Source organism: Scardinius erythrophthalmus (genome assembly GCF_964197995.2).
Source record: "Scardinius erythrophthalmus genome assembly, chromosome: 18".
NCBI classification, from domain to species: Eukaryota; Metazoa; Chordata; class Actinopteri; order Cypriniformes; family Leuciscidae; genus Scardinius; species Scardinius erythrophthalmus.
In genome coordinates this window covers 8,870,453-8,897,372 of record NC_138238.1, presented here as the reverse complement: position 1 = coordinate 8,897,372, position 26,920 = coordinate 8,870,453, and the positions used below count along the sequence as shown (strand labels likewise).

Below are 26,920 nucleotides of genomic sequence, written 5' to 3'. Positions count from 1 at the left end.
TATTGTTCCAAACCTGTTAGACATTCTTTCTTCTATGAAATACAGAAGAAGGTATTTTGAAAAATGGTTTTCTTGTCCATAATATGCAAGTCAATCAAAATATCTTCTTTTGTTTTAAAAGGGAAGGCAATCTTCAAGGGTTACATCTGTTCCATAATATATTGCTCTTTCTTTAAGTTAATGCTGCTGTAGATGGTGACACAAGTCCTCTAAATCTTAAAATTAATATCGATACTGAGGAAACCGGAAACAATTTATGGTGCTTTCCATTTGTTGAAATTCCTATTTCCCAGTAGTAACTTTTAACTGGAACGCCCCCTCAAGTCGGAGTTGCGACTGGGAAACTCGAGGGGAACTGCAACAACCCCGACTTCAGAATCCAATATGGCTGCTCAGCGCATCAACCATAGTGAAACAGTCTCAATCTCAATAGTGCACTATTGAGAAAAACTATAATAGTACTTTTTGTAGGATTTAGCTACATATCTAGAATTTAAGTCATCCTCACTGGCCTTTTTCACACATTCTCAGCTGAAAATAAGGCTCTTGTGCCAGTTTGTTTTTTGTTCCATGTTTACATATTTCAGAGGGCTATTAGATGTTTAGAGCTGTTAGTCTAGCATAAACCATTACCTCAGCTAACATCTCTGCCCTGCTTACAGAGAGCCTGAGGTTAACCTATGGCCGAAGCCCGAGTTCTGTTTACATCATTCTGTGGTCTCTGAGCTAAACTTAGCCTGCACAATCCATTGATTTCCCCACCAAAATCCTTCCAAATATTTGTATAACTATCACTGCCGTTTTATAGTTGCTAAGTAGAGTGAAGGCAGAGCGAGAGGTGCACACAGCTATGTAAAAAAACATCTCTGACTGCCTTTTTTTCAATATCTCCTGGTAGCAAAAGTTTGGCCACTTTGGTAACCTTGACCTGTTTCATGTTTCTTCTGGTGGGTTTTATTAGCCACATGTATGTTCCTTTGGTGGTACTGATGTGTTTAGTGGTAGTTGGTTGAGTCACACATCACACAAACTAAATGTCTATTTGAGTTATAATTACTGAGATATCCCAAATTTCAAGGACTTGAGGGACATAAAGGTTGTTTGTTGCTCCATGTGTTTCTTCTTGAAGCAAGCACCTTGATCTCCTTGAAAAGACCACACATACATACACAGCCATCGTTACTTGGTTCGATTTGCTGATCAGACTTAGTGTTCAAATCCAAATTTAAAATACATTTTTATTATATGTATGTAAATTAAATATTTTATACAATATTTTCTCCATTTTTTGGTTGCACTCAAACTCCTTAATGTTTGTCTGGGTGAACTATCAGCACTATGGTAAAAGTATACAAAGCTGGCTAGATGAAAGTAATTGTGGTGTCTCACCAATGCCATCCCTGCATAAAGCAGCAGAGGTTACTGGTACTAATGATCTTCAGGTTTCCTGGGCTGAGTGAAGTGGAGAAGAGTGAGAGTGTATTTTGGGCAGAGCCTAACAGGTGAGCTAGATTTTCAAAAGCCCCAGAAAACTTAAATCTGTCCTGAGAGCATCCGCTTCAAAGACATACCAGTAGACTTTATTAAAGACTAATGTGCATGCACTGGCTCTGAGACGTCAACAGACAGGAAGTGATTTTGCTGTTTACCTTCAAGCTGGATTCCCCAGTAGACTTGATCATTTTCAGTTTGTTCTGGATTTGCTGAAATGCTTAAAGAGCTGTTCAGCCTGAAATGAAAATTCTGTCATTGTTTGTTCATCTTAATGCTTAAAACCCATGTGAATCCATGTAATCTGCTTTGTTTCCATGCAATTAAAGCATAGAGGGGGTGTGAATCTCTAAAAAAAACCATAAAAGTAATCCATATGATTTGTGCACCATATTCCAAGTCTTCTGAAGATAAACACTGAAAAAGATTCAAAATATGTATGCCCAAATAAGAATTGAGCGCTGTGGCAAAGGGGAAGGCTTATAATTTGGTACATTCATCTTCATAAGACTTGGAATGTAGTGCACAAGTCATTAGTAACTACTTTTATGGTACTTTTTGTCCTTGAAAGGCCCTGCATGACGCATTATGACTTAATTGTGTGGAAGGAAGCAAAAAACAATTTTTCATTTGGTGTTCCATGAAGAAAGAATGTCATAAATTATTGAATAATTTAAAAGTGATGTAATTTTCTTTAAACCCTTAAAGGGGTCATGACATGAGAAATCAAATTTGCCTTGATCTTTTGACATTATAAGAAGTCATTGAACCATTAAAACATCCTGCAAGTTTCATAGCTTAAAATGTCCTCCTCATAATGAACAAAAGCATTTATTTAATCAGGCTCCAAAAACGGCTTGTTTTGATATCGCGGTGTCTGTGACATCACATGGGCAAATACATTTGCATATAACTGCCTGCAGAGAAAGACATCAACTAATAGTTATACATCATCACACCATAGGGCCCTCCCACTGGCATTCAGTTGCTTTAAAGGCTGACGTTTACCACCACTGGATGTGAGCGTTGCATTGCGATTCTGACATACTCCACACACTTGAGTTGACAATAGGACAAATTGAAAAGAGTAAAAGAATGTTCACTGTGACATGTCTTGTTCAAATACCTCGTTTACGTCTCTGTACAGACTTCAGAAGGATCCCAGCGTCGGAAACAAGTATATGGTTTATTTTAATGGCGTCCTGGATATGTTTGTTCGGAGCATTTTGTTTTGTTCGCAAAGAAACTTTAGTTGACAGATTAAGTAGCCAAGTACTTTTTTCATTCATACTTCTATCATTTTTATGAAGCTTGTATATTTAAGTTCAGTAATTTCACTTAAATGGCAATGAAAATTACTTATTAATTGCCATTTAAGGGAAATCACTGAACTTAAATAAACGACCTTGATAAAAATGATCATTCTAGAAGAAAATTTCAGATGGCACTTAGAGGTTTTTGCATCTGAACTCTTCATATATATATATATATATATATATATATATGTATGTATGTATATGTATGTGTTTACTGTTTTTATTTTGTGCAACAAACTTTATTAATAGTATAGGTGAACCTCAAGGAACATATTAAGATAATAAAAAAAAAATGTCATGACCCCTTTAAAGATGTGCAATTAGTTGGTATTTAATTAATGCATTTATTAAAGAAACTGCATTTTGAGCGTGTATTGCAAGAGCACTGACACATGACGAATTGTGTCATAACAGATGGTTGCAGCCTTCTTGCATGTTTTCTGCAGAAGGAAGCTGGCACCTTAGACCAAAGGATAATGGTATGCCAGCTGCACCAGCTCGCTGTAGGTCCTCCTGCTGTGATTATGGAGATGGCAGGCAGCCTTGGGCACCCCTCATTTACACACACACCCCGCTAGATAATCTCATGGGAGAGCCGGGGCCTGTTTGATCCCATCCAACAAGGCACTGCAGGCAGGGGGTATAATCAGCCAGCTCAGCTATCCCTCCATTTCCCACCTCTCCCTCTCTTCCTCCTTTCATCCCTCTTCTTTTGTCAGTGCATAGTGATGGATAGGGCGCTCGTGGCGGAGTTCTAGCGATTTCTGTTTTTTTTTTTTTATCAAGACTTGGTGCTGGAGATGCATCACAAACCAGAAGGATTTTACATGGAAAGATTCCTTGATAGTCTTGTTATTTCAGGAAGCTAAAATTTCTGCTTTAGGTAAATTAAATGTATGTATTTGTTGGGTGTGAATGTCTTTGCTCCAGGTTTCATATATTAAAGAGCTTATTCAGATATAGCAGAATGTATAACAGTGTTTACAGCTTATTTAATGTTTGCATAATCTACTCATATGATTGAATAAACTGTTATTTACATAACAGCCATTTATTCTCAAGTGAGAAACGTGTAGCAATTTTCGCTTAACAGTTAGATAGCCCAACATAGATAGTGATTCTTAAAAATAAATGTATGTTTATTTTAAAATTATTAATTTAAAATTATGATTTTTATTGTAACTGTTGTGATTGTTGTAATAGAATAAAAAGGTAAGAGATTCATAAAAGTCAAGCCAACCATGTATGCAACCATTTATTGTTGTTATTATTACTAGTGCAGTGCCCGTGCAAAATCAGGTTTTGTGTGTGTTTTTAGTAATTGTTGGTTTGGTGTGTTTGAGTGCTCATTGTTACAATTACACAGCAAAAGTTCAGTGACATTTTTATTTGTGCATGGTAGAAAGCAAATACTGATAGTGATACTGACATAATGACATATAATAAATATGGAAAATTTAACTACATGGTTGCAAAACTATTTATAATGGTGATATTAGGTGACATGTATTTGGGTATCTGTGTACAGGTAGCAGTAGTTTAGATTAGATTAGATTTACATTAGTTTCAACTTTGTTGTCATTGTGCAGATTACAGTTATAGAGACAATGAAAGGCAGTTAGCGTCTAACCAGAAGTGCAAAAATGCAGAAAAGTGCAATGTGAACAGTATAGACAGGTAGTGCAGTATAAACAGTATATGACATATAGGCCTAGTGCAGTGTAGACAGTAGTATACAGTTAATGAAGTGGTATGGTGTACAGTAAGGATATGGGGATTATATAGCCTATACTGGCCAGTCTCTACCATTATTGGTTACATTTTTCAGTTTCTTGACTTCCATATGGCTTTTCTCTGAAACGTGACATTTACAGCCACCTTTTAAATATTTTTAAATAGATGCCTCTTAAACAAAAAACTGGTTATTTTCAAGTCCATTTCTTCTCTATAACAGCCACTAATGCTCTGCCGGTGGGAGAAAGCCGACAGAATGCTTTGAGTCTATCAGCCTGTCATGAATATTTCAGCGTTTCATCCGATAGAATGGCCCGATAGCCTTTCAGGAGAGCCGTTGTCTGCTGCTCACCATCCAAATTATGAAGCACTGATTACAGTAGATGTTTTTGAGTGAAAGTAGAAGTCAAAGAAGTCATTGGGGAAGTTTTTCAAGGAATAGGAATAATTTTGAGCTGAGCTATTCCTGTAGCGACGCTTCAAAACAGACTTTCACACTTTGGAAGATAACGTTCATTGACAGTGAAAGTTCTCAGTTAAAATTTCTCTCAAACAGTGTTATTGTTTAAATATTACGAGTGTCACCCAGTCTGTCATTTAGATCTTTCATTTGACTTATCTTTTGTAATCTTTGAATAGTGCTTTTGGATATTTGTCCCAGGATAGCAGGTAATTTGTTTAGTCAGGTGTGAACTTGCACATAGGAAGTGCCTTTATCTCACAGATTACTGAACTCTAATGAAGAGAACGAAGCTGATACTCTTTCCATGAAGCAAAATTGTCAGATTTTGCATTAAAGACACTGAATTCATTCGTCTATGATGCTGAAGTGCTGTTCCGTGTTGTCATGGCAACAAACTGAACACTTGTTCCCATGACTTCAATAATGTGTTAGTAACATAGCACTCATCCCCCATGACTGTACAATATAGATTGACTCCAATTGGTTAGGATTAAGGAAATCAATCATTTTAATTTTCAAGAAGTATTCAAGCATTTGTCATTTGGGTGGTGTAATATTGACTATCTGCCAATAATGTAATATCAGATGGTCTCTGATGTCATTTGTAACATTTATTTTTAAGGCACGCTATTAGATCTGCGGCCGGTTGCATAAACATAGCCACAATGTTAAGACAGTGTCTTAAGTTCTAGTATGACCTACTAGCAGTTAGTCAGGGGCAGTCAGTCTTAGTTTTCGTTATCAAAGTAGGCTTATCTACGTTTTTATGTAACTGATTTAAAAAAGATATGAACCATCTTAAAGAAAATAAATTGATGTCTAACTTGTAAGACTAGTCTTAGAGGTTTATGCAACCGGCAGTGGGTCTAATTATCTAAAGCCTTCGTGTAGCTCAAACAGTAGAGCATAGGCTAATGCTAGCTTGGGATGTGCCTGAAACTGAAAACGATGTTCGGAAAGGAAATTACACATTCTATGGAGCCTCTAAAGGGACATGAGGATGGAAAAAAAATATCTCAATGTTCTCACAATTATCTAATTTGCAGGCATCAGGCAGGAATGTGCTTTTCACTTTCATTTTTGATTTCGCGATCATGCATACTCTAGGGAGTGACCACACATTTTACTAGATAAGAGCCTGGTCTCACAGACAGAGCTTAGATTAAGCCAGGATTAGGCCTTAGTTCAATTAGGACATTTAAGTAGCTTTTATAAACATGCCTTAGACCAAAACATTACTTAAGCCTTGCTAAATCGTCCTGTCAATCATCTTTCCTTACTATCTTCACTTAAAGAAACTTCACGTCACGAAATATTTGCCCAAATCCTTGAAGTATAAGAAGTAATAATAATATAAGATTTTCAGTTACACTTTATTTCGATGGTCCACTTTCATTCTACTATCATTTTTCTAACTATAACTAACTTTGTAACATGTCACCTAACTCTCATCAGTGTATTAGTACACTGTTCGGGTTAGTAGAAGTTGACATGCAGTTGCAAAGTTGTAGAATGTGAGTAGAATGTCTTTCGGAGGAGCATCAAAATAAAGTGTTAGCAGATATTAAGAAGAGAGTCTAATAATACTCTAATGAGAGTTAGTTGACATGTAGTTGCAAAGTTACTTACAGTATAGTCAGTAGAATATCTGTTGGGGAGCATCAAAATAATGTGTTAGCAGATATTAAGCACACAATCTAATAATACTCTAATGCGAGTTAGTTTACATGTAGTTGCAAAGTTATTTATAGTTAATAGAATGTCTAAAGTGGACCATCTAAATCGTATTACCAGAATGTCACATTATGATGTTATCCATAATGGTAAAACATCCTCTCTTGAAAAGCCTTTCCTGTAGATGTGGACCAAAGGCAGAGATCATGCGTTCATGCCGTGTTTGGATAGGAACTGGACAGGAGTGGGAGGACAGATTAATGTGGCCTTTTACACAGTACTCTGTGTGCTTGTGTTAATAAACACCCTCGGATCACTGGTGATTGTCAGAAAGGAGGACAGAGGTGGGGTGTATTTTGTTGTTTTCTTCCGGTTTGCCAACGGTCTTCACTAGTTTTCATTTAGAAAGGCAGAGTATTGCTAATGCGATCATTTGGTGGGTGGATGTTACATGCAAATTTAGTTACAAAACAAGACCATCAACATTCATTACTGCTGTAGTAGCTGACATTTAATAATCATTGCTGCAATTTAATGCATACTTGCTTGATAAAAGTATTATAAAAAAAAAAAAAGTTTTACTGGCCCTAATCTTTTGAATGTTTGTGTATCTAAATATGCTTTTACATTGTGTCGCTATTTTAATAGTTATACTTCATTTTGGCAAACTCTGAGTGAGTAACAGTCTGTATTTTTCTAGTTTTTACAGATAAAAAGCACCCCTGTCGTCCTTCTTTGAAGGAAGCTGTTGAGATTGTCCTGACCTCTGTGCCGTCTGCTTGCAGATTCAAGATGACAGCAGTGGGATGCGTCTGCTTTTTGTTCGGTCACATCTCACTGCTGCTTCAGGAAGCTGCCTGTGTCTTTTTGTCCTCCATGCTCTGATGTGGGTAAACAGAGGTGTTGAGGATGACATTTGTCTGAGGAGTTATGTGAAAATGAAAGTGGTCACACAAGGTCTCGAAGGGAGTGCATGTGTTGGTGCAAACAGGGATCCGGGATCATACAGGACTTGCAAACAACACTAAGGAAATTCCTTGTATTTCTTTTTATGAATAATTTTTCTTTCCAGCGTTTCCATTATAACTTTTTTTTATAATAACTTTTTTTTTTGTCCAGTTAGGAAGTTATCTTTTGTTATCAAAGAAAATTATTCCTTTGACTTACATTGATAGAATGTTTACCATTCAAAAGTAATTGACATCGATTGTCATTGTAACATTTACAGACTGAAAATGTTGAAATCATAAAAGCCACATTGATTCTCATGCACATTCATAAGAAAACAATAAACTTAAGCTTACCTAAAACGTTTGTTTTAACACAATATTTTTGCTGCCTTTTGCTTTCTTTCAGAAAATGCTAATCTAATTCTACTCAAGTGGCACTGAGCATGAGCAGTAAAACATTTTGTTCCCAGAGCATGCATACAAGCACATATCTATAAATATATTACTGCAGTAAGCCACTTGAGGCAGTTTATTACAGTGACTTTACCAAGGCAAGGGGATGTTGCCCCCTTAAACCCCATCTTAAACATGGTAAAAGCACTGTAATAAACTCTGTAATAAAATCTTTCATAAAATGACTGAAAAAGCAATATGACTAAGACGCCAGAGTTAGAATATGTACTGTAGACTGCATTAATATAAATTCAGCTGATGAGTTGTCAGGCTGGACTGATTCTAGAGCCAGAACTGTTTTATAATGTGCATTATTTATACACTCGTATGAACAGCACGATTTGCTCTTTGCTTCCATCAATCACAGTTATGACTCCTCTGTACCCTGTGGTCAGAGGTTTTTCCTCTGTATCTGAAGAGATGGAATTAAATGGTAGCTCAAGTTCATTAGAGCAGATCTTGGGTTTGATCATTGCCTACGACATGGGACGAGTGGTTTTCTGTGAGTGGAAAAACATCTTTGGTAGATATCATATCCTTCTCTGGCCCTGTCTAGGAGCCTGTCTTTTCCTTTGTCCAGGCTTTTTAATTGACAGCATCTGGCTGTAGTCCCATTCCACCACTGCAGGAGTCTTCAGCCCAACCTCATGCTGTCACATTGTTTCACGGGGATGTAATTAAGGCTTATCCTTTGCAATGACGGCAGAGAACCTTTTACCACAAAGAGGACTTTAGGTGTCTTTAAAAATGCCGGATATAAAACTTCCAGTGGATGTCAAGGCAAGATGTCATAAATGTAATCAGAATGGACAGACTTCGCATGGAATTGCTAGATTTCCCTGTAAGGTTGGTTGTTGAAAAATACCCATAAGTCTGATATATTCTTTGGTGAATTTGTCATTTTGGAATCAATTGTGTAGATTCTAGCCTGTCAAATTACAAATGAGTTTCACCGTTGGGTAAACAACACTTTATAGTGGAGCTGCTTTTTTCGGTAACTTATTTTATATGAAGACATATTTTCCTTGGAATATTTTCGCAGTTTCATCATGAATAATACGATTTTGGGGATTTTCAGACTGAACTACCATCTTTCTAAACCCTGAGCAAAGGCCACTAGTGGTGGCAAATCCTGTAACTGGAATTTGGTTTCGCTTTTGTACATTTCCAGTGACTGCCACAAGCAGTTTTTAAAATGATTCTGTGTCTTTCGCAAATGTATTCCTCCAATCAGTGTTATTGACCTCATAAATATGCAAATAAGAATGTTAAACTGGGGTTTACAAATGCACAGTGCAAAATCTTGAAACCTGAATACCTAGGATTAATTACTAACCCAGGGGGAAATAAGAACAGTGTGAAACAAGATAACACAGGATTATGTATGCATTACTTTTTTAGCATTTTATTTACAGGCAGGGAGGAAAGTGGAGTAGAGAGAGGGAGTGGGATCAGGAAGTGACATGACCCGTGAATTTGAACTTGTGAGACTGAACCGACATATCTTACAATGTACACTATCACTCAAAAGTTTAAGAACAGTAAAAAAAATTGTTATTACACTTTATTTTCAATAGTCCACTTTAGACATTGGGTTAGGGTTAGCAGACCCAGTTGACGTACAGTAGTTGCAAAGTTACTTATAGTTAGTGGAATGTCTTAAGTGGACTTTCGAAATAAAGTGTTACAATTTTTTTTTATGTTTTTGAAAGTCTTTTATGCTCACCAAGGCAGTTGTGCTGCTTAATATTTTAGTGGAAACTGAAATTCCAAATGGAAAATAAATCTTTCGGAAAATTATAAATGTCTTTACTGTCAATTTATTGCAAGTATTACGTTCTTTCAAAAAACAAAATTCTACTGACCCAAAACCTTTGAATGGTTTTGTATATCCTTTGGTATCACCTTCACCACAAGGTAAACGGTTTTAAGTGTGAAAAGCCCATAGTCAATTACTGTCTTGAATGATTTGCATTTCCCAGATGTGTAACCCATGATACGCCATCTGACCCTTAGATAAGCTCCAGTACCTGTCTGGCTTGAGCAATTCACTCGTAGCATGCTAGTAAAAGCAGCGATTTGGCCTTTCCTCTGTCGCTTTGTCTTTTAAAGGAAATCAATTTCCCTCAACAGAAGCCTAGATATCTCGAACGACAGAGAAAATCACCCCATGGCTGCATGATCTTCCTATGTACTCCAGCCTTTTTTGGGGAAAAAAATAACTTTCTGAAACTCTGTGTCGGTATGTTTTCATGTGCCCATGGCGCATTGATTGAAATTCTCAGAACGGGGATTAAAATGGATGCCGTTAAAAGCCTTTGTAGGAGATTGATGTCTTTCTGTTTTTGTTGGTGTGCTTTTTGCTGTCTTTTGCACTTTTATTTTAAGTGCATTCAAAGGGACGAGGAGATAGTGCTTGCCGCCCCTAAAGGTTTAATCACAGATAACATTTGAATTTGAAAGGCTGGTGAGAGGATATCATTTTCTCTTCTCAGAGGTTCAGCTCTTAGCTTTAGGCTCTTAGAGGTGGTTCATGGATTTAGTCGAAAGAGAGGCTCTTTGAGCGCATTTTTATAACTTTCTGCTCAAGGCTGCTCACAATGCCACTAACACTTGACATTTTGAATGTTAACCAGTTCCAGTGAAAACAAATTATTATCAGCTTGTCCAAGCGTGTGCGCGGAGATTTGCGCAATGTCACATACGCAAATGTTGGCATATATTCTCATGTTAGTGTTGATGTATTTGTTATTTGTGGCAGCAACTTATTTTGAGACTTGTTGAATAGTTGTCTCCTAATGAAGTGACATTGTTGTGATAATTACAGCTGAAGTAATATGTGAATTATATAGACTTTTAAGGATGTTGATTATTTTAAGAGCCCACCCCAGCTGTCTTTTAGCATTTGTAACCAAATTAGTCTTTTAGCATCTGTAACCAATATATATATGGGGACTAAAACAGTTTCCTTGGTTACCACCTCAATTAAACACAACCTTGGTTACCACCTCACTTAAACACAATGTTTGTTCGTGGGTGTCTATTTAATGCCAAGTGAAAATGATTAATCTTGTAAAACTAATTTGACTAATTTGTGGTAACTGGAACGTTTGAAAACCGTGTTGACATAGCATTCTTATATTTAAAAAGAATAAGTAGATTCTCTCTAACCTTCTGTTTTGACTTCCTTTTTTGGGGAATTGGGTTGAAGGCTTAATTAAGGGGATCAAACATTAATCCTTCTCATAATTTGTACCCTTCTTGGAAGAGATTTACAAGTAGCTGTAAATCTTTGATTTACAATGCAAATTTACAAGCGGCCCATCTGTGCTTTATCTTTTCTAATATGTCTGTTGCCATAGAGGATTTATGAACTGTGTACTTTAATTTCCTTTTTTTCTCCTTTCATCAAGTTTGTCCAGCTTCTTTTGTCCTTTGGCACAGTATTCATGGCATTTGACCATAGAAAATTTGAATTTCCTCTTGTTATGTGACATTCATTAATGGAAAGGCTCTAGCTCTGACATCATTCAAGACAAAGAAAAGGTCGCTCTCTTTTGAGAATCCTTTTAGTCAATCCTTTTTAATCAAATTCCGTTTCTTTGTTTAATTCTAACCCCGAAATTCCACCAACTGTGGGACGGCTGCGGATTGGCTCCTCTGCGTGTCGGCTCTGTGCTCCGCCGTCCTTCAATATCCACCAGGTCCGGATTTGTTGCGGAACGGCTGCGGCCATGACTGACAGCTGAAGGCACGAGGATCCACGAGGTCTCGCGAATTCACGTATGATCGCACTATATAAGTGCTGAATTGCTGCGGAGCTCTCCGGCATCCAGCTAAAAAAGAAGCTCTGTGAATCTGCTCCGGAGAGCTGCGGATCGCCGGAGCGCAACTGGCATTTAAAGGGAATGGGAGATGAGACTCTGATTGATTTAACGCACATAAATCCCAAAACACTCCCATTACTCATGAGAATAGGGACAACCCTTTTAGACCATGAGCCTGGCGCGGCGACCATTTGTCCCGTCATTAGCAAAAGTGGATTCGGACACACCCTAAGTAAACTTGCGCCGTGAGCTTTAGACCATGCGCTTAGATCGTTAAAATAGGGCCCTAAATTTCTATTTAAAACCTTCATTTTGGACAACTTTGAAAAATCCCATGCATTGCATGTCTGAGTTTAGTATTTAATATTTGATTAACACTGGTAACCAGCATGGGACTTTTTCAAGCAGTTAGCCATGAGATGTTATCTAGTTTAAGGCATACATACATATCTGATCTTGTTCTTCTTGTGTGATTTCATCTTTCCCCCTGGTTATCTGTCTTCACTCTAGCTCTGTTTGAGAACCTTGAGCTGTCTCCATACCTAGCGCCTACAGTACATAGGCAGCATCTTAACTACAGTATGATGAAACCTGATATAATTGGCTGATTTAAAACACCCTGCATAGGTAGCAACTCTCTTAAGTCACTCATAGCTCAAATAATGCTACTCTAGTAAAGAGCATACAAGATTCATTTAAACCTTACTGTTGATTTCCAGAGTTTGGTGTTAACATTTTAATATACTTCTGGCATGACACACAGTCAGGCAGCAATTTTCCATGTAGGTAACGGGCATATTCTGCTTGTGCTGTCTCTAGTGATTCTATAAGCAGAAAAAATCATAATGCACACATATTGGGCGAAATAGTCCAGTTTGATATTATTAAAGGGGTCATGAACTGCATTTTTTTTTACAATGCTTCCTAAGGTGCACTTATAATGTTAGTATGATTTTTACCTAAAAAATTGTCATAATGTCGAAATAAAAGGCCTTAATTTAGCCTTCTGATTTGAATGCTCTATGAGACTTCAATGTAAACGCCCACTGCTATGATTGGCTAACATCTTTGCATATGAAATAATTATTACATGTGAAACTCTCTCGAAATCTTTTTCTACATTTTTACTGTTATTGCTGTCAAGATTAACTAATTGTGAAAAGTGTTTATTATAGCATTATGTTTAGATCTTCTCCCATCACATGATAGGTTGTAGTGATGAGCATTGTAGCCGATGACAGACATGTCTGTTGAGCGCATGAATGCAGTGATCTCGTCATTGCAACTTGATTTCTGCACTCTCATGAATGCTTTTAAGAACTAACAGTGCAAATACAATGACAATGTCATTGATTATTACAGGAGTTTTGGCGAGAATTCAGAACTCATTCACTGATAAACTATTCTATGTGATTGACAGCTCCAGCCATTATAAAGGGAGAGTTCTCTAATTGCTTTCTGTATATGATTTAATCACAATTTAAATAACATATTTTTTTTTTTCATGCTATTAAGAGAAACAATGTGAAGTTGTCCATTTAGTCACTGGCTTGATAAATAGCATTAAACGATTTTGAGACAAAGAACGTCTGACTGTACGTTAATCATTACATATCAGAAATCATTGAATCACAGATTAGGCATAAAAATTAACATGGTTACTTTCATGTTGTAGCATTACTGTCGGGTCAATACCATACCAGTAAAAGTCTGTTTGCAAAGGCTGCGCCGAAATTGCGACTGATTTACCAAAGAATCCATAGTGAAATGAGCAAATAATGCTCTACTGAGACATTTTGAAAATAAATAAGCACTTTCCTACCATTAGGATCCTTTGGAAGGTAATATTATTTTTAGTCCAGTGATCCTGTATCATTCTTCTCATCTCATTAAAGCACCAGTGGCTGGGGCCACATATGTGATGATGTAGAAGTAGGCTTTGATCTGATTCTGCAGAGGCGGTCTTTCGTCACACGATTACATCATAATGTTACAAAATCCAAAAGGAATAATTTTTGGAACTTGGATTCAGTAAAACTTTGGACTAATGAGGAAGTTTTGAGTTCTGAAACTGACCACTTATATGTCAAAAGATCAAGGAAAATTTAATTTCTCAATTCACGACCCCTTTAAACTACATTGTTAGCAATGCTTTGCAGTATTGAACGAATAAAGTATGTTTCACAATTGCAGTGCATTCTGGTATTGCCTTATTTGTGAAGGATTCATACAATCAGCCTTTTTGCCAGAAGACTTAGACTTTCTTAGAAAGTATCATAATTATGCTGCCTGTAAGTGTTATTGTTGACTAAAACTATCAAAAAACATTTTTATTTTTTTAATTGAAATAAAGCTAAAATAATATATGCATATGTATGTATTAGGGGTTGCACGACTACTGATTTCTGCTAGTCGATTTCTTATCAAAACAATACTCGAGTTACTCGACTACTCGTCGTTTATGGTACTGTAAATGAAAAGACATGAAGACAACGACAGACGCCACGGGAGCGCAAGCGCTTGTAGGAGACAGCAGCACGGCCACGCGCGCTTTCCACACGTTTTTAGAAGCAATATGTGAACGGCCTCTTGCAGAGTTGGCCAAATTACAATATTTTTGTCATCCTTGATGAAATTCTTCCACACATATGACGTGTGGTGTCTGTTGGTGACGTTCGCCATTTTTAATTAATTTATGTTTAATGGACGCTCGAGTAGTCGATTGTTTCCGACAGCGTCGACTAGTGGTTGAAGTAGTCGATCTATCGACCACTCGACTAGTCTATGCAAGCCCTAGTATGTATGTATGTATGTATGTATGTATGAATTAGATGAAAGGATTTAAACTAAAAGAAAATTAGAATAAATGTTGCCTTGGCAACTAACTGAAAAAAGTTTAAGTAGGCTACTAAAATTAGTAACTGAAAACAACTTAACTGAAATAAAAATAATTAAATCTATTTAAAATATATAAAAAAACAATAACAATAAAAAATTGTTTTGTACAATAATAAATAACAAAATGACTCAAATTGAAACGAAAAGGGAAGAATAATAGTATATATACTATAATAGTAAAATAAATAATACCAATATAAAACGGCTACCTACTTGAAATGTCTAGCAAGGCAGCTCACTAAGTTTTGGATCATAGCTTGCCTCTCTTTCACACTCTCTTCTTCTCTTCTTTCTTCTCTCTCACTTTCCCTAAATCATTAAGTCTGATTATACTGGGCCGATGACTTGAATTGATTGACTGCTGATTTCTAACAGCTCCCCCTGGCTGTGAGGTGGACACGTTGTGCTATAAATCAGAAAACTCAAGCCATTCTAGCTAATAGAATATCCCAACTCAGACTATAAAAAGATAACTGTTCTTCATCTGTCCGCTCCTGAGAGCCCAAACTGAACCTTGAAGAAATCCAGCTCTTAATACAATATCCCAGAAATGAAGGGCGCAGGAGGGGTGGAGTGATTGATCCATCACCATGGAGATTTTGTAAAGGACGAAGGGAAGCTAAAAGCAAGAAGATTGGAATTGATTTTAGTTCTTAATGCTGCACTGAGCTTGATTTATATTCCTCTGATGGAATGATTACCTGCATCGCTTGTCTTTTGTTTGTCTGCATTAATGTGTTTATGAGGGACTGTTGAGAGAAGGGGAGAGATACTGTGAGCCGTCTGTGAATGGGGGCTGACAGCTCTAATAGCTGTTTGTGTTTTTGTGTCTGTCTGAGGGAGTGCTCTCTAAAATGGATTTGACAGCCGTAAAGGCTGTGTACGCCACTGTGGTCATCTTTTATTTGACTGACAGCTGTATCAGGGTGGGGAAATAGAGATGGGCAGGTGAATCATGGTAGGCCTTGACTCCTGTGTAGGTTCCACTGAAATATCCACGACCTTGTGGCTACGTATCCACCGCAGGCTTGTTCTAACATAGACCTGGGGAAGATGGCCGCCATCATGCCTAAGCTAGTATTGATTTGGATGCAATGTCTCGTGCAAGTATGAAACTGTGTTCCAGTACCTGCACAGTTAGACAGGATGGGACGTATTCGGGAATCTGGCCATGTGGAAACTAAAGTCTTCCTGAGCATGATGTGCCATGTGATTGCATCTATTAGGGATGTCAAAATGCACTTATTTTGGTCAATACTAAAATAAAAAAATGTAAGGATACCAGGTTTTCTACAGTATCTTGAAAAGAGACTCATTTTGGCATTCGACTACTGTCACAGCAGTCAAGTCAGTCTGGTTTTATGTGCTGTCAAACCAGCTGTGATGAAAATATTGGGGGGTACAGAAATGATGTAGTAAACTGTGTATTTATACACTATACCATACAAGAGTTCTCTGTAAGATTTTTTTAATTGTTTTAAAATAAATCTCGTATGGTCGCCAAGGCTCAAAATTTACAGTTAAAATGTATTTCGTTCACAAATGGAGTAAAAACATTAATATTGTGAAATATTATAACAATTTAAAATAACTTTAATATATTAAAAAAATCTATTTACTCCTGTAATGGCAAAGCTGAATTCAGCATCACCTTCATTGCAGGAATCAGCTTCATATTATCATCAACACTGAAAAAAGTGGAAAGAGACAGTGACCCCCAGAATTATTTGATGAATAGAAAGATCAAAATAACAGCATTTATTTTAAATAGGTTCCTAATAAACATTATAAATATCTTCACTGTCACTTTTCTTCTATTACTTAGCCTAACATTTTGAATGGTTGTGCATAATATCCTTTTTTTGTACTTTATATTGTATGTATATTTATTTTTTGTAATTCAAGAGATTTCTAGTGAGTTTCCAGAGTTCTTATAAATTATTTTAGACCAGGACCGGACTCTGTTTATAACAATATTCAACAGCATATTTGTATTTGCTGTGGTAATGAAATTGGTATTTTGAATCATTAAAATTTCACTGCTCATGCCATTGTGACATCCCTATTTTCCTTGCAATAGACCTAAAATGCCCATTTCAGTCAGACGAGTATATCGCCATTGTTATGTTATGTTATGTAAGTTAAGTTGTTATGCTTGTGTTTTTGAGTTGTCTGAGTTTGGTTTTACTTCAGTGTCCTCAAGAGCCTGCTAAATGACTTCAGGGTAAGCAAAGCAAAGCGCATTCCAGTGTTATGTTAAAAGTGGTACAACTACAAATACATCATGTATAAACCAGTTTTGAGTTATCACAAGCTATTTTCTTGTACAGACATGCTGACACATGTCCTTTCCTTAAAAACCCAAACATGCGCACTGCCTCTTCTACATCCCTCCTCCTACTTCCACTCTTTCACCATCATTAATTTTCACCTTCTCTCAGCTCTCTGCAGCTCATCATTTAAAAAAGAAGCCATTCATAAGGTTGAGTTGAGTGTGTGTGTGTATTTGGGCACAGATGAAAACACACTCTTGACAGGGGATTGGTGAATATCAGTTCTTAAAAGATTTTTTTTTTTTTTTTTTTTTACATGGCGGTCAGATTACTGTGTGTGTGTGAAGGAAATCTTCAGGATGACTCCTGCAAAAGCCAGTTTAATGTCAACATCAAACAGCAACCCATTTTACTACAGAAATATAACTTATTTCAGGGTGAAATTGAAACAAGAAAAAATATTTGAAACTGAAATTCAGCAAGACATTTTTTTGGGGGGGATTTTCATGACTCTTTATTTATCCTCGTCTCTCTCTTTCATACACTGTTACACTCTCCTTCTGTTGGGCATATCTTATCTGTAACGTTCTTCTATTTCCCAAAAACCCTTCAGAGTTGTCCAACAGAGGTGTCTGACTTAAATTACCTGAAAGCACTTTCTCGCTTTCATATTAACACCTTATCTCTCGCTAAATCTTTTCTTTTCTCACACTTTTGGAAGTCTTATGATGAATAACCTGACTAATGGAGACCTATTTAACGCTAATCTTCCACTATTAAATATTTATTAATGGTTAATGGGAGCGGTTATCTTGGCTTTTTAGAAGATAGAGAGATGGAAGATTAAACTTTATCCTTATTCTGTAACATTTGCCATCTGCTCTTTTTTACATTCTGTCTTCTTTTTTTTTTCTTTCTAATGAATTTTACCATGTATCCCACTGATTCAACAGCCATGTTTTTTATTGTGTAAAGCCTGCAGGACCTCTATAAAATGGCTTTTTCTGCGAGTGTGTTGACTATTGTGTTCCTCCAAACCATGTATGTAGTCAGACCAGTGATTTAGTGGTTAGCACATTAAACAGTACATTGAGCTATAGTACTTGCATGTACAACAAGAGTTTAATCTGTCTTGCAACATTTTGCAATCATTTTGCCAATCCTTTTTATTTTTTGTCCTCTTTCTATGTTGTGAATTAAAAATCTTGCATATAGTTGTAATAGTGTACATTAATATTACAAAAATATATTGTAAGACACTATATAACAAAATTTTTTATAAAATTATAGATATAGATATACAATATATAATGATAATACTATATGTTTACAACCTTTTTTGGTTGTATGGAGGCATAGCACTGAATATGAATAAATGATAAATATGAATAGAAATGGAACAAAATCACAATATATTCACTATATATAATATATATATATATTTATATGGAGGCATTTTGCTTAAGTGAGTTTGCTTAGTTCTTAATTTTATCATGTAGGAGAATGTAGTTTATGTAATTTAACAAAAAAAATCCACAATACACGGTAGCCTCTTGTACCTTATTTCTAGTATGCCTTTATGCTTTGTTTTTCATCAGTTAAATGACTCGTCTAATTAAAACTCGGGCGCAATTGTGTGAATCACAGCTCTCAGGGCTTCTGCTGAATTCATTATCCTTATATTACCTGTGGATCAAATATCAGCCAGAGGGCATGTGACACTTTGTCTTTATATAAAGCCGGTAAGACATTCCACAGCGCCGTTGGCTTCCAGCAGTCATAAGGAACAGTGTCCCATAGAGCTGTTCTCCTGTTGGCCAGACACACTGGCAGAACAGAAACCCTATACTGCCTGGCCAGGATAATGATTTCCTAGTGGAAGGAAAGGAACCATAAGTCAACACTGAAGTCAAATGGAGTATGTGTGCTGAATCACTCGAAGTGTTTCTGAGTGCCGTGGGAAGAGAGCGTGTTAAGGACTCTTGAAGAATGTCATTTGCTTATGCGTGTCGTGACGCCGGCGGCCCTTAGGCACCCCTCGGGCTGAGCTGATTCTGCCCTTCTGTGTTAGCTGCACTACAAAGCTCTCGCTCCACGCTGTGGTCACAGGCTGCACTGCTTCTGCATCTCAAAAAGCCTCTTTGACTAGACCATGTGCATCAAAAGCTTACATATGAAGTAAAGAAACATCCTCAGATGATAAGGCACCAGCATTGTGGTGCATTTTGTTCCCGTCATAGAGTTTCTTCTGCTAAGTTCTGTATCAGAGTTATTCTTGGCAACTGGAAAGATCCATTTACATGGTACAGTATAATATATTATAAAACTGCTAAGTCAGCTTATGTTTTATCTCTGAAATTCTTCATGCTCAGCCATTCTGCTTTTTTTCTAGAGATTAATCATTGAAATGTGCCACATTAATGGAACTGGATCTCTGGTGCAGAAACTGCTTCACGTCCAAAGCTTGTTCTGCACTTCTTAACTAATAAAGGCATTGAGACATTTTTAAGCCATTACTTAATGGAAGCTTAATGCAGTGCGTCAAACATAATGATATTTCTCTGAGCCCTTTGAATACAGGTGCCCTAAAATTACATTTCTTGTGTCCTTAACTTATTCAAATAAAGGTAATGCTAGCAAAGGCTAATATTGCAGCGATAATGCCAGTGGCAGGGCGACTTGTTTGGGTTGTCGCTTGGCCTACTTAACTAGAACTCAGTTTCTCACGGCATCATGTTTCTCTGCAGTATCTACAGGTGAATGTTGGATCTACCAAACTTAATCACATTTGATATCGAGGACACGACAGAGCTGAAAGCAGCTCATGATAAACAGACTATGCACCGTACTGACATTTCATACTTGACGCCCTCTTCTTTTGTATACACGTAGCACACGCACTAGCACTCTCACACATTTCTAGTCACACCTGAAAGCCTATATCCGAGGATCATGACTAAGGGATGGTGTGGGGTGGAGTTATTTTGGGATCCCTGGGAAAAGGTCTCATGTAGACGGTAAGGGAGATTTGATGATGGGGACATTGAGTGTTAATGGGGCAGGGGGTGTGTTTTTGTGAGTATATGTTTGTGTCATCTAATGGAAAATCAGCAGATGGTTTGTCTTCATTACTCTCTCTGTGGAGATACTCTGTGGCCCCTTCTTGTATGTGTTGGGATGGGGAGAAGCTCTACGACCTGAAGTTTTAAAGGTTAAGGGAGTGCATGCATGGTACAGTTCAGATAGCAGCAGGACTTCATTCTGAAATTCCCAAGTTTATTTTGTGACTCTTTATGTGAGTGTTTATGGATTTCCTGTTTATGCTATGACCATGATTATAAACCTAGAGTCTAGAGTCTAGACATTGTAAAAATGTATCCTCTTAATATCATTAAAGTATTAGTTTACCCAAAAAGGAATATTGTCATCAATGAGTGTGTTTACATACACACCTGAACACTGGTTATGGCTAATAATCCTACAGCGTTTAAGGTCACACATGGTTTAATGCATTAAAAAGTGCTCTTTATCAGGTGAAGGCCATAAACTGTTTAAGAAAAAAGGGATTTTTACACTGATTTCACTCTGCATGTTTACCAATGGTCTGATGTGTTGTGTTGTGTTAAAGCTGTATGAATAATGTATTGATCACTCTTTTCCATAGAATTGCAATGAATGGATACTGGAGCATCATGGTACTTTTGTTTCCTTTATAAAGCTGTAAAACTTCACTCATCATTCATTGTAATTGCATTGAAAAGAGCAAACGGTATATTTCTCCCTTTGTTTCCCTCTCCCCAAAAAGTAATACAGGTGCTTTCAGAACAATATGAGAGACAGAATTGACAGAATTTTCATTTTTGGATACATTTATCTTTAAATGCTGGGATGCACTACATGACTTCAAGTCTAAACATCATACTGCATTCAATGCAATATTTTTCAACTCTGACTACGCAAAATCTACAGAATGGCTCAGACTTTAGGCAACTAGCTTCAACTTCTCCAGATTGGAATAGTTGTTTAGTGCATTCCAGCCTTAAAGTAAACAGATTTAGGTCTAATCCTTTCAAACTTTTCATTTTTTGTTGTTCCCCCATTCTCATTTCTCTTTTAGGATGAACATGTGGTTCTGCTAGATGACTGTTCTCTCACACCTGGTTTTTTTCAAGCAGATGCATGAAGTGGCAGAGGGTTTCAAGCCAAAGCAACAACACTCTAAAGAACAAACAGTTGAGCTGTTTTTTCACATGATGCCTTCAGCTGCTTACGCGTAGGGTCATTATATGGACGGGAGGAGTACGATACAAAAACAGAGACACCGGAGCGGCGACTCTGTCGCAGGCTATGGGGGCCATGGTGACCTAGATTCAATGGCTGTTTCCTGGCAGGGCAAATTCATTGCCGTTTAATCCCTGCCCTGTTTTTGTTCTACCTCCCTACCAGAGTGAGGCGCCACCCTCTCTCTGTCCCTGCCACCCACTTGGCCTAGACAGCTATGGCTGGAGTGAGGAAGTTGGCACGAGTAGTCAGGCACCAAGGTCTCCACCGCCTGATCCTTGCACTCATTCTCTTCTGTCTACTCTCCATGGCCTACCTGGCTTATCACGTCACTGCTGGACCCAAGATCAAGGAGGCCCCTCTTCCACTACCACTGGGAGACTGTGTAGCTACATCAGTAGTTGGTGGTGGACAAAGGGCTCCACTGTTCCTGCCATCGCAGATCAGCCAGCGGCGACACTCCCCGAGGACAGCAGACACCTCTCGGACAGAGCCTGTGGTGTTGCTCTTCGTGGAAAGCATCTACTCCCAACTTGGACAAGAGATTGTTGCTATTTTAGAGTCAAGCCGCTTTCATTACCGCACTGAAATTGCACCGGGGAAAGGGGACATGCCTCCTCTGGCTTGGCGAGGTCGTGGCCGATACACACTCGTCGTCTTTGAGAATCTGCTCAAGTACGTCAACTTGGACTCTTGGAACCGCCAGTTATTGGATAAATACTGCCAAGACTATGGAGTGGGAATCATTGGCTTCTACCGGGCAAATGAAAACTCCCCATCCAGCGCTCAGCTCAGAGGCTTCCCTCTGTTCTTGCGTTCAAACCTGCCACTTTGGGATTACAGAGTCAACCCTGCTGCACCTCTACTCTACATCACCAAACCCAATGAGCTGGAACCTGGCCCTCTACCTGCAGACAACTGGACCACCTTCCTGTCCAACCACAGCACCTATGAGCCTGTGCTGTTAGCTAGCCCCAGACCAGCAGAACCCAATCAGCTCCCAACACACTCACACCAACAGAGAGCACTGCTAGCTACGGTTGTGCAGGACCTAGGTCTTCACGATGGGATTCAGAGGGTGTTCTTTGGTGGAAGCTTGACTTTTTGGCTGCACAAGCTGTTGTTTGTGGATGCGGTGGGGTATTTAACTGGCAGGAGGCTCAGCCTCTCATTGGACAGATTTTTGCTGGTGGACGTGGATGACATCTTTGTTGGGAAGGAGGGGACGCGCATGAAAGTGGCGGATGTTGAGGTAAGAGCCTTAAAAATGTATTGGATATACTTGCCAAGTGTTACTCATTTTATAAGACCTAATGTGCTTGCTAAAACTAGCATCATTGTTACTATTGCTCATACTTAGCGGTAGGGCTGCATGTTTGAGGGGGAAAATCGATTCGCTATATATATTTTTTGATAAAATTTACTATTTGCAAAATGCTCCAGGTTTGCTGTGCTACACAATTTGGCCAATCATTTTCTGATTACATATCAATATGACTATCAAGTACATCAGAAAGATTACAATACTAATATTCATGACAGTCTTAATTTTTATTTTCAAATGTTCAACCATTGAGTGTGAATTTTTTATCATATTCACAAAAAGTTCATGGTCCCCAGAATGTTTTTGTATGAATATGTAGCCATATCTAGTGACCGGAATATCGTAGAGACTTGGGGGTGGGCTGTTTTGACTTGGGTCAGTGTGCAACTGCCCAGAACACCCTAGCAAAGGAACCATATAGGAAAACCTTGGCAACCACCACTAGGAGAAAAAACAAAAAAAAACACTAGTTTGTTGATATGAAGTTGTCTGTTTGTGATATGTTTGATAGTGAATCAGACATCAATCAGTCCTGACCCAGTTTGTCTTCCATCAAAGGTATCTTTTGTTTGAATAATCCAAGCTCTTTACTCTCAGAGCTTCTCTCTGACTGCCATCACACTCCCAGAGCTCCTCCATGACTGAAATGAAGCTAATGAATTAGCACGGTTAATACGGATCAGGGAGATGTATTCTCTCTGCCGTTGTTTGTAGAGAGCCTTGATTATTGTGCAAGAGGGAGAGCTTGTTTGTAATGCATTGGAGCATGGTATTCTTTTTCTTCCTCTGTCTCTCCCCCCCTCTTTCTCATCTCCTCAGAGTGAAAGAAGGCTCTTGCTGAAGGCTAGCATAGGGCTAATTAGACTGGCTCACTTTTTAATTTGAGCAGATAAGTTCTCATAGGGGTTTCTGTGTGGCCCAGCACACCAAAAGCAATGTCATGCCTGAGGTTTTCAGTTTCACATTTCTCTCTGATTTTTCTCTTACCCTTTCTTTTTCCCCCCAGTAAGAGCGCACTTTTTCATTTTTCATCTTTTGTTCTATTCTTATTATTTCTTCTCACCCTTTACCTTCATTGCCTTTCTTGTTTCTGCAAGACCTGCCCTCTTCCACCTCCTCTCCAACCTGCATCTGTAAAATAACAAAATAAAATACTTGATTATAAGACTGCCTAGCATCGTTTCTTTCTTCTGTTGAACACAAAAGAAGATATTTTAAAGAATGTTGTTAACCAGACAATTGACAGCAACCATTGACTTCCATAGTAGGAAAATAAACTATGGAAGTCAGTGGGTGCCGTCAACTGTCTGGTTACCAACATTCTCTAAAATATTTTCTTTTGTGTAAAAAAAAAAAAAAAAAAAAAAAACTTAAGTAATGCGAAGATAGAGGAGAAATTGTGTCCCAAATGAGGAAGAACCTGAATTTAAAGTTTAGCTGTTTATGGTTGTTTGCCACATTAATATACAGTAGAACTGATGTGCGGTCACAACTTTAAATGTGACTCATCCAGTCAGAAACTTTTTTTTTGCCAATATAATATTAAATCTTAAAAATGAAGTTTTTTTTTTTTTACAAATTGCAAATTATTATTATTATTATTTTTATTGACTGGATTATCCAAAATTGGTATTAACACAGGGTATTTACTGTCAATTTTTTTTTTCAATCCAGCAAAAATAACTGTTTTGCAAGATGTCATTACTGTGACTCATAATGTGATACATTCATACCACCCACCATTCGTTGTAACCTACTGTAGCTTCAAATACCCAAAATAAAAATCTTAACCCACGATAGCTGCTCATTATGTGTCAAATATATACTATTAAACTATGTATATTGAACCAGTTGAAAATCTGTTTTTTTTTTTTTCTTCATCTTCTCACTAGGCACTGCTTCACACACAGAATAAACTTCGTTCTCTGGTACCTAATTTCACCTTCAACCTGGGATTCTCTGGCAAGTTTTTTCATACAGGTATGATACAGTTATTACACGAGTTAAACAGGTCAAATCTACTTCCACCTCCACACATGTATTCTTTGTCTCTTTCTGGTCTTGCTCTACAGGGACAGATGAGGAAGATGAGGGTGACGACACACTGCTCCGACACCGGCAGGAGTTCTGGTGGTTCCCGCACATGTGGAGCCACATGCAGCCTCATCTCTTCCACAACGTCAGCGTGCTCGCAGAACAGATGAGACTTAATAGACAGTTTGCACAGGTCAGAATCTGCCTTGATACATGCTAAATAATGTTGTTGAATTCTGGTGTATATTGCATATATTGCACAATATTTTGTTTGATTTTGCATAACTACAAACAAAGTAATCCCAGGTTGTGTCTCTTTTAGGAGCATGGGATCCCCACAGACATGGGTTACGCTGTAGCCCCCCATCACTCAGGAGTTTACCCTGTGCACAGTCAGCTTTATGATGCCTGGAAGAGTGTATGGGGCATCAAGGTGACCAGCACAGAGGAGTATCCTCATCTCAGGCCTGCCCGCTACCGTAGGGGATTCATACACAACGGCATTCAGGTAGGAACCCAAGTTCACCTGACTCAATCAAACATGTTTCTCAGGGGGCGTTTACATAAGATGCTTGGTTGCATCTAGCAAGACAGCTAGACTGAATGCAGTGATGCATTTATTTGAACTTGATGCCAAAGACGTACATCTGAATGTGTATGACTTCAACAGTCTCTTGATAGCTGCCTAACAGCTATGGCAGGTATTAATGTGTCATTCATAAACTATGAAATAGTTTTGCCTTTTGGGTATGGTGGCACACCTTAACTCAGAGAAAATGGGCTTGGTATCTTTCCCTGCAGTGGAATACCTTTTAAAAAAAATAGTGGTAACGCATTAAGGTTCAGTTTATCAAAATGAGTTAATGCAGTAGGTATCATAAACTAACAACAATTTCTATACACTAAAGTTCGAAATAATATTTTTTATAGTTTTTTTTTTAAGTCACTTATGCTCACCAAGGCTGTATCAATACAGTAAAAACAGTAGTATTGTGAAATATTATTACAATTTAAATTAACTGTTTTTTTATTTTAATATATTATTTTAAAATATAATTTATTTTTGTGATGGCAAGCTGAATTTCCAGAAGTCATTCCACCGGTTTTCAATGTCACCTGATCCTTTAGAAATCATTGTAATATGCTAATTTGGTGCTCAATTATTAATAATGTTTTTTCTTATCAATGTTGAAAACTGTTTTTGCTGCTTAATACCTTTGTGGAAACGTGATCGTGATAAAGTGCAATGCTTCAACAGCATTTATTGAAATATAAATATTTTATAACATTATAAATGTCTTTACTATCACTTCTGAACAATTCAATGTGTCCTTGCTGTATAAAAGTATTAGGGTATTATGATTTCCACAACAATTTTACATTGATAACAACTTTTGGACGGTAGTGCCTTTTGCACTTTTTCATTTTTAAAATACATTTTTAGTTTCAAGTTGTTTGCATAAGGTAACACTGAACAATATTCTATTTTTAAATGAACATTAACCTAGATTAATAATAATGCTTAAAAATGCTGTTAATTTTTAGTACCTGATACCTAATGCATTAACTAAATCAAGCCTTATTGTACAAAAGTATTTATAATATAAGAAATAATTTCCCAAGAGTTCTGTTAGTGTAATTTGACTTTAATAAGTTGTGTGTGGTTTTGTGTATCAGGTTCTCCCCCGGCAGACATGTGGGCTTTTCACACACACCATCTTCTATAAAGATTATCCAGGAGGCCCTCAGGAGCTGGACAAAAGCATCCGTGGCGGAGAGCTGTTCCTTACAGTGCTGCTCAATCCGGTTAGTGTCACACCCACAAAGACACTCTAACCCAAATAATTATGCAATATGACAAACGTTTGTTTTTTGACCCACTTGTTCCCGTCCTCTCCCGTGGGTAGGTTAGTATATTCATGACTCACCTGTCAAACTACGGCAACGACCGGCTGGGCCTGTACACCTTTGAGTCGTTGGTGAGGTTTGTGCAGTGCTGGACTCACCTGCGCCTGCAGACTCTGCCTCCTGTCAGACTCGCTCACAAATACTTCCAGATTTTCCCTGATGAGAGAGACCCCTTGTGGCAGGTTTGTGCACTTACATTTTCATGGTTATTACTGAATCTCTTATTATTGGATGAATGTCACGATTCGGCTGCCAATTGTGCCAAAATTTCACCCCAAAATCAATAGTGAAGTG

General features: G+C 37.7%; 1 protein-coding gene across 2 annotated transcripts in view; it reads left to right on the top strand.

The window, feature by feature from the left end:
• Window positions 1-26,920, top strand: part of ndst2b (N-deacetylase/N-sulfotransferase (heparan glucosaminyl) 2b) — a 68,627-nt gene that overhangs the window by 31,681 nt on the left and 10,026 nt on the right. The window contains exons 2-7 of one of the 2 annotated variants that reach the window (XM_081393560.1): window positions 21,197-22,612; window positions 24,577-24,664; window positions 24,757-24,911; window positions 25,041-25,226; window positions 26,396-26,524; window positions 26,626-26,808. In XM_081393560.1, coding sequence (XP_081249686.1) covers window positions 21,578-22,612; window positions 24,577-24,664; window positions 24,757-24,911; window positions 25,041-25,226; window positions 26,396-26,524; window positions 26,626-26,808 — 1,776 coding nt within the window. In that variant the 5' untranslated portion in view covers window positions 21,197-21,577. The remainder of the gene's footprint in view (window positions 1-21,196; window positions 22,613-24,576; window positions 24,665-24,756; window positions 24,912-25,040; window positions 25,227-26,395; window positions 26,525-26,625; window positions 26,809-26,920) is intronic. The other variant, XM_081393561.1, reaches the window with a different exon arrangement.